At 59.7% G+C, this 17,163-nt stretch overlaps 2 protein-coding genes across 2 annotated transcripts; both read right to left on the bottom strand.

Moving 5' to 3' along the window:
- Nucleotides 1–1,934: 1,934 nt before the first annotated feature.
- On the bottom strand, nucleotides 1,935–5,223 carry LOC141735208 (C-type lectin domain family 2 member B-like). Its single transcript, XM_074567831.1, has 6 exons — nucleotides 5,156–5,223; nucleotides 3,882–4,020; nucleotides 3,336–3,431; nucleotides 3,052–3,236; nucleotides 2,658–2,758; nucleotides 1,935–2,479 (listed from the first exon to the last, which is right to left on the bottom strand). Exons 2-6 carry the CDS (start codon nucleotides 4,012–4,014, stop codon nucleotides 2,365–2,367), a joined length of 630 nt encoding a protein of 209 aa, XP_074423932.1. The 5' UTR covers nucleotides 4,015–4,020; nucleotides 5,156–5,223; the 3' UTR covers nucleotides 1,935–2,364.
- A 4,387-nt stretch (nucleotides 5,224–9,610) lies between these two features.
- Nucleotides 9,611–12,923, bottom strand: LOC141735206 (C-type lectin domain family 2 member B-like). Its single transcript, XM_074567829.1, has 6 exons — nucleotides 12,833–12,923; nucleotides 11,559–11,697; nucleotides 11,013–11,108; nucleotides 10,729–10,913; nucleotides 10,334–10,434; nucleotides 9,611–10,155 (listed from the first exon to the last, which is right to left on the bottom strand). Exons 2-6 carry the CDS (start codon nucleotides 11,689–11,691, stop codon nucleotides 10,041–10,043), a joined length of 630 nt encoding a protein of 209 aa, XP_074423930.1. The 5' UTR covers nucleotides 11,692–11,697; nucleotides 12,833–12,923; the 3' UTR covers nucleotides 9,611–10,040.
- Nucleotides 12,924–17,163: the final 4,240 nt, after the last annotated feature.

Below are 17,163 nucleotides of genomic sequence, written 5' to 3'. Positions count from 1 at the left end.
CAGCGAGGAGGAACATCCACGGCTGGATTCGGTTGTGGCTGGGCAGCCAAGGCCTGGTCTGCTCCTCACCCCGCCCCACCAGCGAGTGGGCTGGGGGTAGGGTGGGGGCACCAAAAGTTGGGCCAAAACCTGTTATTCCTCCCTTTTTCTCCCCCCGTCCCAGCCCGGGGGGAAGCGAGCGAGGGGCTGCGTGATCCCGGCTGGGGTTAAACCACCACAGCATCCAGGGGACAAGGCAGCGTGTCACCCCTCTGCCTGCCCTGGTGCCCCCCCTCCCCCCCCAAAAAGGGGTGCCAGCGTGGGGCAGGCACCGAGTTTCTGCCCTGCGCACCAAACTGGGGGAAACTGGGTGGGTGACGAAATCCTTCAGTCCCAGCCTTCGTCCGGGCAACGTACCACGAGCCGGACACCAGTTAACGGGGGACTGGAACCCCCATCCAGCTGGAAAAAAAAAAGGGGGCGAGACATGGGGCTGGGGCGGAAGCGGGGACTATCCTGCCCTCCGAACCAGAGTGAAAATCCCGGGTTTTAATCGCCCGGAGGCAGGAATGGGGCATGAAGGGAAAGGCGAGACCCCCCCCCAACTGGCATCGGGGCACGGGGAGAGGTGCTGAGCAGCCTCGGGAGGGGTTTTAAGATGCTTTCGGCAGGCAAAAAAAAAAAAAAAAAAAAGTTAATTAAAAGCCTGTGCCATTTGTTATTCCCGCTGGGATTCCAGGCAGCACCAAGAGGGAATTCCCAAGCGGGAAGAACTGAAGCTTTTAGAGAAAAAGCCGTAGATCGGGGCCGTCTCACACTCCTTCCCCAGGCTGTGGCCGCCCAAACACTTTATATTTTTATTTCTCTTCCATTTATCTCTGCCCCCCCCCGCCCCCAAGGGGTTCCCAAACGTCCCCAAAAGTGACTTCAGAGAGTCTTTACCGACCCCTAGATCGCAGCAGCGCCGACGAGCAGCGGGATGACGAGGAGCTGCAGGGGGACGGCAGGCACAGCGCTTGCTAAGGGGTTCCCAAACGTCCCCAAAAGTGACTTTGGAGAGTCTTTACTGACCCCAAGATCGCAGCAGCGCTGATGAGCAGCGGGATAACGAGGAGCTGCAGGGGAAAGGCAGGCATGGCGCTTGCTAAGGGGTTCCGAAATGTCCCCAAAAGTGACTTCGGAGACTCTTTACAGACCCCTAGATCGCAGCAGCGCCAATGAGCAGCGGGATAACGAGGAGCCGTGTCAGTACAGCAGGCACAGCGCTTGCTAAGGGGTTCCGAAATGTCCCCAAAAGTGACTTCGGAGACTCTTTACCGACCCCTAGATCGCAGCAGCGCCGACGAGCAGCGGGATAACGAGGAGCTGCAGGGGGACGGCAGGCACAGCGCTTGCTAAGGGGTTCCCAAACATCCCCAAAAGTGGCTTGAGAGAGTCTTTACCGACCCCCAGATCGCAGCAGCGCCGACGAGAAGCAGGATAACGAGGAGCCGTGTCAGTACAGCCGAGGGAAGCACTTGGTCAGGGCATCCCCTGGTATCTTCAAAGCGCGCTCACGTCTCTCTCCCTCTTCTCCGGCCCGAAACAAGCCCCCCCCGCCCTTATATCCCGCGTCAGATGGGGCGGAAAAAAAAAATATAGGCCAGAGTCATCGCAGGCGCGGCCAGCACACACAGCGAGCCGCGCCAGGCTCACGCTCTCCGGCTTCGCCATGGCGTTGCGCTCCCTTCTTGTTATTTTCTTCTCCGAAGATCAAGCTCTCGCGGATACGGCGCGTCATTTCTGCAGCAACGGGACCTGGGTCCTTTTTTTCCCCTTTTTCTTTTTTTTTTTTTGGCACGTATGCTGGGGTGGGTCCAACTAGTAGTGTTCCCTCGTGTCTCACTCGTCGGCGCATCCTCTGTTCTCCCTAACACACCCCTCTGTGATCGAAATGACACATTTTAAAAACACAATTAACAAATATTATATATTTTAAAAACACAGAATGCCACATTTTAAAAATGTTGACTGCTAGATTTTTAAAATGTATGACAATAAATATTATTAAAATATATAATAAATATTAAAAAAATAGTGTAATAAATTTTAAAAACAGTAGAAAAGGAGCACCAAGCGCGATGTACAAAAGGAGCAAGATAAATTACGCGGCAGTCCCAGAAAAAATAAACAAGCAGTCCCAGGCTTGAGGTCCCAGGGCAGGCAGCACACGGCAGCTCCTGGCACGTCGGATGGTCACAGGAGACCTGGCAGCGAGTTTCTGCCGAGACCAGGAGGAAGCGAAGCAGCAGCTGAGGGAGGGACATCGGTGCAGAGCTCCCCGCCGGCAGAAGAGGCGAAGTTCTGAGTCCCCACCACGGAAAAGTCCTTTCTCCAGGGCCTCTGTCACCCGAGCGCTTGGGGCTTGCTGCAGATGTACGGCCGTGACTGGGAGCAGCCTGCACTCGCGACAGCCCCGTCGTACAAATACGCACACTCTCCTTGGCCCTGCACCACAAACCTGCAACAAGCAGCACAGGCACCGCTGGCACCGCGGGGGTCGCGGTCGTCCCCTCAAGCACCAGGAGGGGACAAGGGCCGCCTGCGAGGGACAGCCCCAGCAGACACGTCCCACCAGGGCCCTGCCCGTCCCACCTCAGGACGGTCTCCCCACAGCCCCGGCTCCCAACGGGACTCACGTCTGGTTGAAGCTGCTGCCATCCACCCACTGCAGGCGCTCGCCCTGTCTCCGCAGCCCAAGCCAATAGAGGTGGTCACCCTTGTGGCTCCAGAGGAACTCCTGGGCAGGAAAGAGAGAAGCCAACAGAGAGCAGCTGCTGCCAGCCCCACGCCAGTCCCTCTCCCAGATCCACACTGGTCCCTGCCAGCCCCACACAGCTACCACCAGCCCTGGGATGGCAGCAGCTCCCACCCCACGCCTGCTCCAACAAGCTCCAGAGCTGCTGCAGGAGCTCACCAGCCCGGCCAGCGCTCTCGCTCCTGCTCTGACACAGCTCGGCTCCATCCCCGGGCTCTGCACCCAACCCAGGAACACCCCAAACCCCCACGCAGCCACAACAGCCCCTCACTCACCATCTCCCACTCCCTCCGGGGCATGGCCAGCGAGGCCCCATGCGAGGAGCACTGCTCCTGGCTCCAATTCCAGCTGCTCTCGTCCTTTGAGAAGTAGTAGCAGACATTGCAGTGCACATTCCAGCCCTCAGGACAGGCCAGCATCGGAGCCACAGGCACAGCTGGATCCCCTCCACATCTTCCTGCTGGAGAGGGAAGGGCAGAAGGGCAGAGGATTGGGCTCCGCAGGGACCAGGGGACACAGCTCCACGGGGCAGGGAAGGAGGCAGCCGCTCCTCCCTTACCTGAGAGTACAGCAACAGCCACGGCCAGAGCCAGCACCAGAGCCACCAGCACAGCCAGCACCACGACCCACTCTGGACGGAGCGTGGGGCACTTGCCTGGAGGGGGAAAGAGCCACTCGGGGTGAGGACGGTGCTGTCCCCCTCCCAGCCCCACCACCCCCAGCACAACCTGCCCAGGGAACACAGGAGGGACCCCCCAGACCCCTCTACCCCACACGCACTCAGCTGCAGCTTCTCAACCCCCTCCCCGGGCACAGCAACTGCCATCGGGCCATTCCCAGCTGGCAGCAAGGGACAGTCACACAGGGCAGGGACAAGGCTGTCACCCCACACACACTGGGGGACAGCCCCCAGCGGGAGAGCTGCCAGGCAGAGAGAGACGGGGGGGCTGATACAGCCCCCCAGGGAGGACCCAGCAGAACACAAAACCCTTTCCCAGACAGCTGGAAGAAGCCCCACACGTGCCAGCCCCACTCCTCCTGGGGTGACACTGCCATGGGGACACTGTCCCCTCCCAACAGGCCACAGGGGGGGCCCCGCACTCACCCAGGAATCTTCCGAGTATCTTTTTCCCCACAGTCGTTGGCACCTCTGGGTGGGTGGATGTTTCTCCATGCTGGAGACACAGGGGCTCTTCCACACTCCTATTGTTGAAGCAGATTCTGTTCCTGTCTCCCATGGCAAGCTGAAAAGTGAAATCACTTTGGTCACAACACGCGGGATCTTTCAAGTCAGGCCTGGATCCAGTTCTACCATCCCTGCTCTCTTCACGGTGTTGGGAGATGGCAGAGAAGGTGACACAGTACAGGGGGATGTTCAATCCCCTTGGCTGACTGGCACCAGGCCTGGTTGTCACAGAGCAGTCGGGACCCCACGGGGACACTCAGCCTCAGGAATGTGATGCCAGCGCAGCCCTGCCCTGTCCCTGCTCCCCCTGGGACGCTGCAGCCTGTCCCCAACACCTGGGGACACAAACACAGCCCCAGTGAGCTCAGGGACCAGCCCGTGGAGCCCAGCAGGGCCAGCGCCCTGGGGACGGTCGCTGATGTCTGGCTGAAGGAGGGCAGAAGGCAGACGAGGGAGGAACAGCCCCAGGTCTGGACATTCCCCTCCAGCCCCACTCACCCAGCTGAGCCCTGCAGCCCGGCCTCCACCAGCCCAGGCAGAAACCCCAACTGCCAGCAGCTGCTGGAGCACCAGCTCTCCGTCCTGGCAGGCAAATGCCAACGCCCGGCACAGGAGAGCGGCAAGAGAGGCTCCGTCTGCACCAGGGCACGGGGCTGCTCTCCCCAGAGCTGCTCCTGCGCCTTTGCACAAAGCGGCTCCTGCAGCCCGGGCTTCTCTGGTGCGAAATCGACCGCTGCTGGCGATTCGTGACCCCCACTCTGGCTCCCTGCCCAGATTTGTGACCCCCACTCTATGGCTCCCTGCCCAGATTTGTGACCCCCACTCTATGGCTCCCACCCTGGAAAAGCAGCAGCGGCTCCTCCCGAAACAACCTGCCCAGAGCCCAGGTGCTCCAGCATCCGCAGAGACGGGGACTGTGCGGGGGCCTGGAGCCGGAACCCCCCGCCCGGGAAAGCCCCCGCAGCACCAGGCCCTCCCAGGAACCCAGCGCAGCCCGAGGGAGCCCCGCCGACGGAGCCAACGGGGGAGACCCAGCTCAGCCGGCGGAGCTCCGGGCAGCAGCGGGGGCCCCGCGGGGGGAGCGCCTCCCCGGCCCCGCACGGAGCCGGGCCATGAAGAGCGGGGGCGCACGGGGAGCGCCAGCCCGCCGGGCTCCCTTCCCCGCAGCCCCGCACCGAGCGGACAGCACCTACCTCCCCCCTACACCTCTGCTCCCGCCGCCGCTCTGCCCCCGCTGAATGGAAGGGCCTGATATTTGTACCCCGACACGGCCCGCCCACCGCTCCGGCCAATCAGCGCGCAAGGACGAGGAGTGGCGGCAGGCTCAGCCAATCGCATTGGGCAACCCCGGGTGCCTTGCGAGACAGTTGACCGGAAACGGGCCCCTCACCCCACGGCGGTCTCATGATGGCCGTCCCTCACAGGCCATTTTGGGTAGAAACTCGGTGGTTTTTAGCCCGTCCTGGCGGCCACCGCAGGGTGCCGGAGCCCCCCCTTTCCCTCCCCGGTGCGGTATTTGATGAGGTGTGCCCCAAGTCCCCGAGGCCGGGGAGTTTTCCTGCGGGTTTTGGTATGAAATAAAGCAAATTAAAGCTCGGCCCGGCCCCGGAAAGTGGGATTTTGCTGCTGGGGAGCTGCAGGTGGCGGGTAAAGGATCCACCTGAAAAAAACAAACTCAAATACCACCAGTGACACATTCCTGAAAACTTCCTGGTGTTGGGGATAATGAACTGCAGATAATGAACTGCTCGTTAATTAATTAACTCAGCATTAAACAGGGCCTGGAGGCAGCCGGGATCAGCGGGGAAAGCGGCGCCAGTAACGCGCAAAGAGCCACCCCTCGCCGGGTTCAGCAACCGCCGCTAATTGTTAGCGTGGGTGTTAGCCATTAGTACCGGGATTTTGCAGCCCAAAGCCAGAAAGTTCTAAAAATGAGGTATATTTAGTCTGCGCCGAGGAGGCGGAGGAGACAGGCAGGTTGCCAGAGAGGCGGGAGATGCCCGGACACATCCCGAGTCCGGCTGGGTGAGGCTTTGAGCGCCTTGATGGAGGTGAAGAATTCCTTGCGGATTTATTCTGCGATAAAAGCTGCGCTGACGGGACTCAGTTTGGCCGGGACATCCTCATAAACATTTACCCTTGCCAACAGACAGGTGTTTTTCCCCCTTGGAACTCCTCGGAACGGGTCCTGCGTGAAGTTTTATCATGGCCGCCAGCAGCGTTGGGGCATTTCCAAGATGGATCCTGTTCCCGGCGATGGCTGGGAGCGGTGGGTGACACACCACAAGGCCGTGCCACCACCCAGTGACGGCTGGGAGCGGTGGGTGACACACCACAAGGCCGTGCCACCACCCAGCGACACCTGGACAGGCTGGAGAGGAACCTCATGGAGTTCAACCTCAGGAGGAACAACCCCACGGACCAGTACAGGTTGGGGGTTGACCTGCTGGAGAAGGAACTGGGAGTCCTGGTGGACACCAAGTTGCCCATGAGCCAGTAAGAAGGCCATTGGTCTCCTGGGGGGCATCAAGAAGAGCGTGGAGAACCTCGAGGGAGGTCATCCTCTGCCCTGCTGAGGCCACAGCTGGAGTACTGGGTCCAGTTCTGGGCTCCCCAGTTCAAGAAGGACCAGGAACTACTGGAGATAGTGGAGGGCTATGAAGACCATCAAGGGAGTGGAGGACCTCTCTGCTGAGGAAAGGCTGAGAGCCCTGGGGCTGTTTAGCCTGGAGAAGAGAAGCCTGAGAGGGGACCTCATCATCCAACCCTTCAACAGTTGGACTCGATGGTCTTAAAGGTGTCTCCCAACCACAACGATTCAACAATCAAACCATTTAACGGTTGGACTCAACAATCTCAAAGGTCTCTCCCAGCCCCAACGATTCGATGATTTCTACGGTCAACGTTTACCAATGTCCAAAGAGGATGGGGCCAGACTCTTCCCAGTGGTGCTCAGCCACGGGACAAGGGGGAATGGGCACCAACTGGAAGACGGGAAATTCCATCTCAACATGAGGAAGAACTTCTTTACCGTGATGGTGGCAGAGCCCTGGCACAGGCTGCCCAGAGAGGGTGTGGTGTCTCCATCTCTGGAGACATTCCAAACCCACCTGGACATTTTCCCCATGCGACCTGCTCTGGGTGACCCCGCTTTGGCAGGGGGCTGAACTGGATGATCTCCAGAGGTCCATTCCAACACCAAAGCTTCCATGATTCTGGGCCGAGGCCTTCAACCAAGTCTTCTCCAGATTTGGAACTTCTTGAACCCCATTTTGTCCTCTGGGAGTTCCTCGCCCGACATCTCCAAGGATGATGGAGCTCCTCCCAAACCTCACGTAAGCTCAGGGGAGTCTTCTCCGCTCCTTTGGCTGACCTTGAGCAGGTTCTCCTCCTCTCCCCTCGTCCCCAGAGCTTTGCCAGGCTCTCCCTGGGGAGGGGTGGGTGGGGGTGGGGGACAGGCACCCAGGTGAAGAGCGATGGGCGCCCGTCGCGGTTTGGGGCTGGGATGGGGTTGATTTTCTTGCTGGTGTAGGGTGGGATGGTTTGGATGGGGGATGAGAAACAGCGAGGAGGAACATCCACGGCTGGATTCGGTTGTGGCTGGGCAGCCAAGGCCTGGTCTGCTCCTCACCCCGCCCCACCAGCGAGTGGGCTGGGGGTAGGGTGGGGACACCAAAAGTTGGGCCAAAACCTGTTATTCCTCCCTTTTTCTCCCCCCGTCCCAGCCCGGGGGGAAGCAAGCGAGGTGCTGCGTGATCCCGGCTGGGGTTAAACCACCACAGCGTCCAGGGGACAAGGCAGCGTGTCACCCCTCTGCCCGCCCTGGTGCCCCCCCCCCCCCCCCAAAAAAGGGGTGCCAGCGTGGGGCAGGCACCGAGTTTCTGCCCTGCGCACCAAACTGGGGGAAACTGGGTGGGTGACGAAATCCTTCAGTCCCAGCCTTCGTCCGGGCAACGTACCACGAGCCGGACACCAGTTAACGGGGGACTGGAACCCCCATCCAGCTGGAAAAAAAAAAAGGGGGCGAGACGTGGGGCTGGGGCGGAAGCGGGGACTATCCTGCCCTCCGAACCAGAGTGAAAATCCCGGGTTTTAATCGCCCGGAGGCAGGAATGGGGCATGAAGGGAAAGGCGAGACCCCCCCCAACTGGCATCGGGGCACGGGGAGAGGTGCTGAGCAGCCTCGGGAGGGGTTTTAAGATGCTTTCGGCAGGCAAAAAAAAAAAAAAAAAAGTTAATTAAAAGCCTGTGCCATTCGTTATTCCCGCTGGGATTCTGGGCAGCACCAAGAGGGAATTCCCGAGCGGGAAGAACTGAAGCTTTTAGAGAAAAAGCCGTAGATCGGGGCCGTCTCACACTCCTTCCCCAGGCTGTGGCCGCCCAAACACTTTATATTTTTATTTCTCTTCCATTTATCTCTGCCCCCTCCCCCGCCCCCAAGGGGTTCCCAAACGTCCCCAAAAGTGACTTCAGAGAGTCTTTACCGACCCCCAGATCGCAGCAGCGCCGACGAGCAGCGGGATAACGAGGAGCTGCAGGGGAAAGGCAGGCACAGCGCTTGCTAAGGGGTTCCGAAATGTCCCCAAAAGTGACTTCGGAGACTCTTTACAGACCCCTAGATCGCAGCAGTGCCGACGAGCAGCGGGATAACGAGGAGCCGTGTCAGTACGGCAGGCACAGCGCTTGCTAAGGGGTTCCCAAACATCCCCAAAAGTGACTTCGGAGACTCTTTACCAAGCCCTAGATCGCAGCAGCGCTGATGAGCAGCAGGATAACGAGGAGCTCCAGCGGGACAGCAGGCATGGCGCTTGCTAAGGGGTTCCCAAACGTCCCCAAAAGTGACTTCGGAGAGTCTCAGCAAGCCCTAGATCGCAGCAGCGCTGATGAGCAGCAGGATAACGAGGAGCTCCAGCAGTACAGCAGGCACAGCGCTTGCTAAGCAGTTCCCAAATGTCCCCAAAAGTGACTTCGGAGACTCTTTACCGACCCCTAGATCGCAGCAGCGCCGACGAGCAGCGGGATAACGAGGAGCTGCAGGGGGACGGCAGGCACAGCGCTTGCTAAGGGGTTCCGAAATATCCCCAAAAGTGGCTTGAGAGAGTCTTTACCGACCCCCAGATCGCAGCAGCGCCGACGAGAAGCAGGATAACGAGGAGCCATGTCAGTACAGCCGAGGGAAGCACTTGGTCAGGGCATCCCCTGGTATCTTCAAAGCACGCTCACGTCTCTCTCTCCCTCTTCTCCAGCCCGAAACAAGCCCCCCCCGCCCTTATATCCCACGTTGGATGGGGCAGAAAAAAAATATAGGCCGGAGTCATCGCAGGCACAGCCAGCACACACAGCGAGCCGCGCTAGGCTCACGCTCTCCGGCTTCGCTAACAGCAGCGTTGTCTGATCACGCCGCCATGGCGTTGCGCTCCCTTCTTGTTATTTTCTTCTCCGAAGATCAAGCTCTCGCGGATACGGCGCGTCGTTTCTGCAGCAACGGGACCTGGGTCCTTTTTTTCCCCTTTTTCTTTTTTTTTTTTGGCACGTGTGCTGGGGTGGGTGCAACTAGTAGTGTTCCCTCGTGTCTCACTCGTCGGCGCATCCTCTGTTCTCCCTAACACACCCCTCTGTGATCGAAATGACACATTTTAAAAACACAATTAACAAATATTATATATTTTAAAAATACAGAATGCCACATTTTAAAAATGTTGACTGTTAGATTTTTAAAATGTATGACAATAAATATTATTAAAATATATAATAAATATTAAAAAAATAGTGTAATAAATTTTAAAAACAGTAGAAAAGGAGGACCAAGCGCGATGTACAAAAGGAGCAAGATAAATTACGCGGCAGTCCCAGAAAAAATAAACAAGCAGTCCCAGGCTTGAGGTCCCAGGGCAGGCAGCACACGGCAGCTCCCGGCACGTCGGATGGTCACAGGAGACCTGGCAGCGAGTTTCTGCCGAGACCAGGAGGAAGCGAAGCAGCAGCTGAGGGAGGGACATCGGTGCAGAGCTCCCCGCCGGCGGAAGAGGCGAAGTTCTGAGTCCCCACCACGGAAAAGTCCTTTCTCCAGGGCCTCTGTCACCCGAGCGCTTGGGGCTTGCTGCAGATGTACGGCCGTGACTGGGAGCAGCCTGCACTCGCGACAGCCCCGTCGTACAAATACGCACACTCTCCTTGGCCCTGCACCACAAACCTGCAACAAGCAGCACAGGCACCGCTGGCACCGCGGGGGTCGCGGTCGTCCCCTCAAGCACCAGGAGGGGACAAGGGCCGCCTGCGAGGGACAGCCCCAGCAGACACGTCCCACCAGGACCCTGCCCGTCCCACCGCAGGACGGTCTCCCCACGGCCCCGGCTCCCAACGGGACTCACGTCTGGTTGAAGCTGCTGCCATCCACCCACTGCAGGCGCTCGCCCCGTCTCCGCAGCCCAAGCCAATAGAGGTGGTCACCCTTGTGGCTCCAGAGGAACTCCTGGGCAGGAAAGAGAGAAGCCAACAGAGAGCAGCTGCTGCCAGCCCCACGCCAGTCCCTCTCCCAGATCCACACTGGTCCCTGCCAGCCCCACACAGCTACCACCAGCCCTGGGATGGCAGCAGCTCCCACCCCACGCCTGCTCCAACAAGCTCCAGAGCTGCTGCAGGAGCTCACCAGCCCGGCCAGCGCTCTCGCTCCTGCTCTGACACAGCCTGGCTCCAACCCCGGGCTCTGCACCCAACCCAGGAACACCCCCAAACCCCCACGCAGCCACAACAGCCCCTCACTCACCCTTTCCTCCTTGCTCTTGGGCATGGCCAGCGAGGCCCCATGTGAGGAGCACTGCTCCTGGCTCCACTCCCAGCTCCTCTCGTCCTTTGAGAAGTAGTAGCAGACATTGCGGTGCACATTCCAGCCCTCAGGACAGGCCAGCATCGGAGCCACAGGCACAGCTGGATCCCCTCCACGTCTTCCTGCTGGAGAGGGAAGGGCAGAAGGGCAGAGGATTGGGCTCCGCAGGGACCAGGGGACACAGCTCCGCGGGGCAGGGAAGGAGGCAGCCGCTCCTCCCTTACCTGAGAGTACAGCAACAGCCACGGCCAGAGCCAGCACCAGAGCCACCAGCACAGCCAGCACCACGACCCACACCGGAGGGAGCGTGGGGCACTGGCCTGGAGGGAGAAAGAGCCACTCGGGGTGAGGACGGTGCTGTCCCCCTCCCAGCCCCACCGCCCCCAGCACAACCTGCCCAGGGAACACAGGAGGGACCCCCCAGACCCCTCTACCCCACACACACTCAGCTGCAGCTTCTCAGCCCCCTCCCCGGGCACAGCAACTGCCATCGGGCCATTCCCAGCTGGCAGCAAGGGACAGTCACACAGGGCAGGGACAAGGCTGTCACCCCACACACACTGGGGGACAGCCCCCAGCAGGAGAGCTGCCAGGCAGAGAGAGATGGGGGGGCTGATACAGCCCCCCAGGGAGGGCCCAGCAGAACACAAGACCCTTTCCCAGACAGCTGGAAGAAGCCCCACACGTGCCAGCCCCACTCCTCCTGGGGTGACACTGCCACGGGGACACTGTCCCCTCCCAACAGGCCACAGGGGGGGCCCCGCACTCACCCAGGAATCTTCTGAGTATCTTTCTCCCCACAGTCGTTGGCACCTCTGGGTGGGTGGATGTTTCTCCATGCTGGAGACACAGGGGCTCTTCCACACTCCTATTGTTGAAGCAGATTCTGTTCCTGTCTCCCATGGCAAGCTGAAAAGTGAAATCACTTTGGTCACAACACGCGGGATCTTTCAAGTCAGGCCTGGATCCAGTTCTACCATCCCTGCTCTCTTCACGGTGTTGGGAGATGGCAGAGAAGGTGACACAGTACAGGGGGATGTTCAATCCCCTTGGCTGACTGGCACCAGGCCTGGTTGTCACAGAGCAGTCGGGACCCCACGGGGACACTCAGGCTCAGGAATGTGATGCCAGCGCAGCCCTGCCCTGTCCCTGCTCCCCCTGGGACCCTGCAGCCTGTCCCCAACACCTGGGGACACAAACACAGCCCCAGTGAGCTCAGGGACCAGCCCGTGGAGCCCAGCAGGGCCAGCGCCCTGGGGACGGTCGCTGATGTCTGGCTCAAGGAGGGCAGAAGGCAGACGAGGGAGGAACAGCCCCAGGTCTGGACATTCCCCTCCAGCCCCACTCACCCAGCTGAGCCCTGCAGCCCGGCCTCCACCAGCCCAGGCAGAAACCCCAACTGCCAGCAGCTGCTGGAGCACCAGCTCTCCGTCCTGGCAGGCAAATGCCAACGCCCGGCACAGGAGAGCGGCAAGAGAGGCTCCGTCTGCACCAGGGCACGGGGCTGCTCTCCCCAGAGCTGCTCCTGCGCCTTTGCACAAAGCGGCTCCTGCAGCCCGGGGTTTTCTGCTTGCGAAATCGACTGCTGCTGGCAATTCGTGACCCCCACTCTGGCTCCCTGCCCAGATTTGTGACCCCCACTCTATGGCTCCCTGCCCAGATCCGTGACCCCCACTCTATGGCTCCCACCCTGGAAAAGCAGCAGCGGCTCCTCCCGAAACAACCTGCCCAGAGACCAGGTGCTCCAGCATCCGCAGAGACGGGGACTGTGCGGGGGGCTGGAGCCGGAACCCCCCGCCCGGGAAAGCCCCCGCAGCACCAGGCCCTCCCAGGAACCCAGCGCAGCCCGAGGGAGTCCCGCCGACGGAGCCAACGGGGGAGACCCAGCTCAGCCGGCGGAGCTCCGGGCAGCAGCGGGGCCCCGCGGGGGGAGCGGCTCCCCGGCCCCGCACGGAGCCGGGCCATGAAGAGCGGGGGCGCACGGGGAGCGCCAGCCCGCCGGGCTCCCTTCCCCGCAGCCCCGCACCGAGCGGACGGCACCTACCTCCCCCCTACACCTCTGCTCCCGCCGCCGCTCTGCGCCCGCTGAATGGAAGGGCCTGATCTTTTATACCCGGCACGGCCCTCTCACCGCTCCGGCCAATCAGCGCGCAAGGACGAGGAGTGGCGGCAGGCTCAGCCAATCGCATTGGGCAACCCCGGGTGCCTTGCGAGACAGTTGACCGGAAACGGCCCCCTCACCCCACGGCGGTCTCATGATGGCCGTCCCTCACAGGCCATTTTGGGTAGAAACTCGGTGGTTTTTAGCCCGTCCTGGCGGCCACCGCAGGGTGCCGGAGCCCCCACTTTCCCTCCCCGGTGCGGTATTTGATGAGGTGTGCCCCAAGTCCCCGAGGCCGGGGAGTTTTCCTGCGGGTTTTGGTATGAAATAAAGCAAATTAAAGCTCGGCCCGGCCCCGGAAAGTGGGATTTTGCTGCTGGGGAGCTGCAGGTGGAGGGTAAAGGATCCACCTGAAAAAAACAAACTCAAATACCACCAGTGACACATTCCTGAAAACTTCCTGGTGTTGGGGATAATGAACTGCAGATAATGAACTGCTCGTTAATTAATTAACTCAGCATTAAACAGGGCCTGGAGGCAGCCGGGATCAGCGGGGAAAGCGGTGCCAGTAACGTGCAAAGAGCCACCCCTCGCCGGGTTCAGCAACCGCCGCTAATTGTTAGTGTGGGTGTTAGCCATTAGTACCGGGATTTTGCAGCCCAAAGCCAGAAAGTTCTAAAAATGAGGTATATTTAGTCTGCGCCGAGGAGGCGGAGGAGACAGGCAGGTTGCCAGAGAGGCGGGAGATGCCCGGACACATCCCGAGTCCGGCTGGGTGAGGCTTTGAGCGCCTTGATGGAGGTGAAGAATTCCTTGCGGATTTATTCCGCGATAAAAGCTGCGCTGACGGGACTCAGTTTGGCCGGGACATCCTCATAAACATTTACCCTTGCCAACAGACAGGTGTTTTTCCCCCTTGGAACTCCTCGGAACGGGTCCTGCGTGAAGTTTTATCATGGCCGCCAGCAGCGTTGGGGCATTTCCAAGATGGATCCTGTTCCCGGCGATGGCTGGGAGCGGTGGGTGACACACCACAAGGCCGTGCCACCACCCAGCGACGGCTGGGAGCGGTGGGTGACACACCACAAGGCCGTGCCACCACCCAGCGACACCTGGACAGGCTGGAGAGGAACCTCATGGAGTTCAACCTCAGGAGGAACAACCCCACGGACCAGTACAGGTTGGGGGTTGACCTGCTGGAGAAGGAACTGGGAGTCCTGGTGGACACCAAGTTGCCCATGAGCCAGTAAGAAGGCCATTGGTCTCCTGGGGGGCATCAAGAAGAGCGTGGAGAACCTCGAGGGAGGTCATCCTCTGCCCTGCTGAGGCCACAGCTGGAGTACTGGGTCCAGTTCTGGGCTCCCCAGTTCAAGAAGGACCAGGAACTACTGGAGATAGTGGAGGGCTATGAAGACCATCAAGGGAGTGGAGGACCTCTCTGCTGAGGAAAGGCTGAGAGCCCTGGGGCTGTTTAGCCTGGAGAAGAGAAGCCTGAGAGGGGACCTCATCATCCAACCCTTCAACAGTTGGACTCGATGGTCTTAAAGGTCTCTCCCAACCACAACAATTCAACAATCAAACCATTTAACGGTTGGACTCAACAATCTCAAAGGTCTCTCCCAGCCCCAACGATTCGATGATTTCTACGGTCAACGTTTACCAACGTCCAAAGAGGATGGGGCCAGACTCTTCCCAGTGGTGCTCAGCCATTGGACAAGGGGGAATGGACAACAACTGGAAGATGGGAAATTCCATCTCAACATGAGGAAGAACTTCTTTACCGTGATGGTGGCAGAGCCCTGGCACAGGCTGCCCAGAGAGGGTGTGGTGTCTCCATCTCTGGAGACATTCCAAACCCACCTGGACGCGTTCCCGTGCGACCTGCTCTGGGTGACCCCACTTTGGCAGGGGGCTGGACTTGATGATCTCCAGATCATCACCATGTCCATTCCAACACCAAAGCTTCCATGATTCTGGGCCGAGGCCTTCAACCAAGTCTTCTCCAGATTTGGAACTTCTTGAACCCCATTTTGTCCTCTGGGAGTTCCTCGCCCGACATCTCCAAGGATGATGGAGCTCCTCCCAAACCTCACGTAAGCTCAGGGGAGTCTTCTCCGCTCCTTTGGCTGACCTTGAGCAGGTTCTCCTCCTCTCCCCTCGTCCCCAGAGCTTTGCCAGGCTCTCCCTGGGGAGGGGTGGGTGGGGGTGGGGGACAGGCACCCAGGTGAAGAGCGATGGGCGCCCGTCGCGGTTTGGGGCTGGGATGGGGTTGATTTTCTTGCTGGTGTAGGGTGGGATGGTTTGGATGGGGGATGAGAAACAGCGAGGAGGAACATCCACGGCTGGATTCGGTTGTGGCTGGGCAGCCAAGGCCTGGTCTGCTCCTCACCCCGCCCCACCAGCGAGTGGGCTGGGGGTAGGGTGGGGACACCAAAAGTTGGGCCAAAACCTGTTATTCCTCCCTTTTTCTCCCCCCGTCCCAGCCCGGGGGGAAGCAAGCGAGGTGCTGCGTGATCCCGGCTGGGGTTAAACCACCACAGCGTCCAGGGGACAAGGCAGCGTGTCACCCCTCTGCCCGCCCTGGTGCCCCCTCCTCCCCCAAAAAAGGGGTGCCAGCGTGGGGCAGGCACCGAGTTTCTGCCCTGAGCACCAAACTGGGGGAAACTGGGTGGGTGACGAAATCCTTCGGTCCCAGCCTTCGTCCGGGCAACGTACCACGAGCCGGACACCAGTTAACGGGGGACTGGAACCCCCATCCAGCTGGAAAAAAAAAAAGGGGGCGAGACGTGGGGCTGGGGCGGAAGCGGGGACTATCCTGCCCTCCGAACCAGAGTGAAAATCCCGGGTTTTAATCGCCCGGAGGCAGGAATGGGGCATGAAGGGAAAGGCGAGACCCCCCCCAACTGGCATCGGGGCACGGGGAGAGGTGCTGAGCAGCCTCGGGAGGGGTTTTAAGATGCTTTCGGCAGGCAAAAAAAAAAAAAAAAAGTTAATTAAAAGCCTGTGCCATTCGTTATTCCCGCTGGGATTCTGGGCAGCACCAAGAGGGAATTCCCGAGCGGGAAGAACTGAAGCTTTTAGAGAAAAAGCCGTAGAGCGGGGCCGTCTCACACTCCTTCCCCAGGCTGTGGCCGCCCAAACACTTTATATTTTTATTTCTCTTCCATTTATCTCTGCCCCCCCCCCCGCCCCCAAGGGGTTCCCAAACGTCCCCAAAAGTGACTTCAGAGAGTCTTTACCGACCCCAAGATCGCAGCAGTGCTGATGAGCAGCGGGATAACGAGGAGCTGCAGGGGAAAGGCAGGCATGGCGCTTGCTAAGGGGTTCCGAAATGTCCCCAAAAGTGACTTCGGAGACTCTTTACAGACCCCTAGATCGCAGCAGTGCTGATGAGCAGCGGGATAACGAGGAGCTGCAGGGGAAAGGCAGGCATGGCGCTTGCTAAGGGGTTCCGAAATGTCCCCAAAAGTGACTTCGGAGACTCTTTACCAAGCCCTAGATCGCAGCAGCGCTGATGAGCAGCAGGATAACGAGGAGCTCCAGCAGTACAGCAGGCATGGTGCTTGCTAAGCAGTTCCCAAATGTCCCCAAAAGTGACTTCGGAGACTCTTTACCGACCCCTAGATCGCAGCAGCGCCGACGAGCAGCGGGATAACGAGGAGCTGCAGGGGGACGGCAGGCACAGCGCTTGCTAAGGGGTTCCGAAATATCCCCAAAAGTGGCTTGAGAGAGTCTTTACCGACCCCCAGATGCAGCAGCGCCGACGAGAAGCAGGATAACGAGGAGCCGTGTCAGTACAGCCGAGGGAAGCACTTGGTCAGGGCATCCCCTGGTACCTTCAAAGCACGCTCACGTCTCTCTCTCCCTCTTCTCCAGCCCGAAACAAGCCCCCCCCCGCCCTTATATCCCACGTCGGATGGGGCAGAAAAAAAATATAGGCCGGAGTCATCGCAGGCACGGCCAGCACACACAGCGAGCCGCGCCAGGCTCACGCTCTCCGGCTTCGCTAACAGCGGCGTTGTCTGATCACGCCGCCATGGCGTTGCGCTCCCTTCTTGTTATTTTCTTCTCCGAAGATCAAGCTCTCGCGGATACGGCGCGTCATTTCTGCAGCAACGGGACCTGGGTCCTTTTTTTCCCCTTTTTCTTTTTTTTTTTTGGCACGTGTGCTGGGGTGGGTGCAACTAGTAGTGTTCCCTCGTGTCTCACTCGTCGGCGCATCCTCTGTTCTCCCTAACACACCCCTCTGTGATCGAAATGACACATTTTAAAAA

The sequence above is a fragment of the Larus michahellis genome, chromosome 29 (genome assembly GCF_964199755.1).
Source record: "Larus michahellis chromosome 29, bLarMic1.1, whole genome shotgun sequence".
NCBI lineage: Eukaryota > Metazoa > Chordata > Aves > Charadriiformes > Laridae > Larus > Larus michahellis.
The sequence above is the reverse complement of the archived record's forward strand: the minus strand, read 5'-3'. Positions and strand labels throughout refer to the sequence as shown.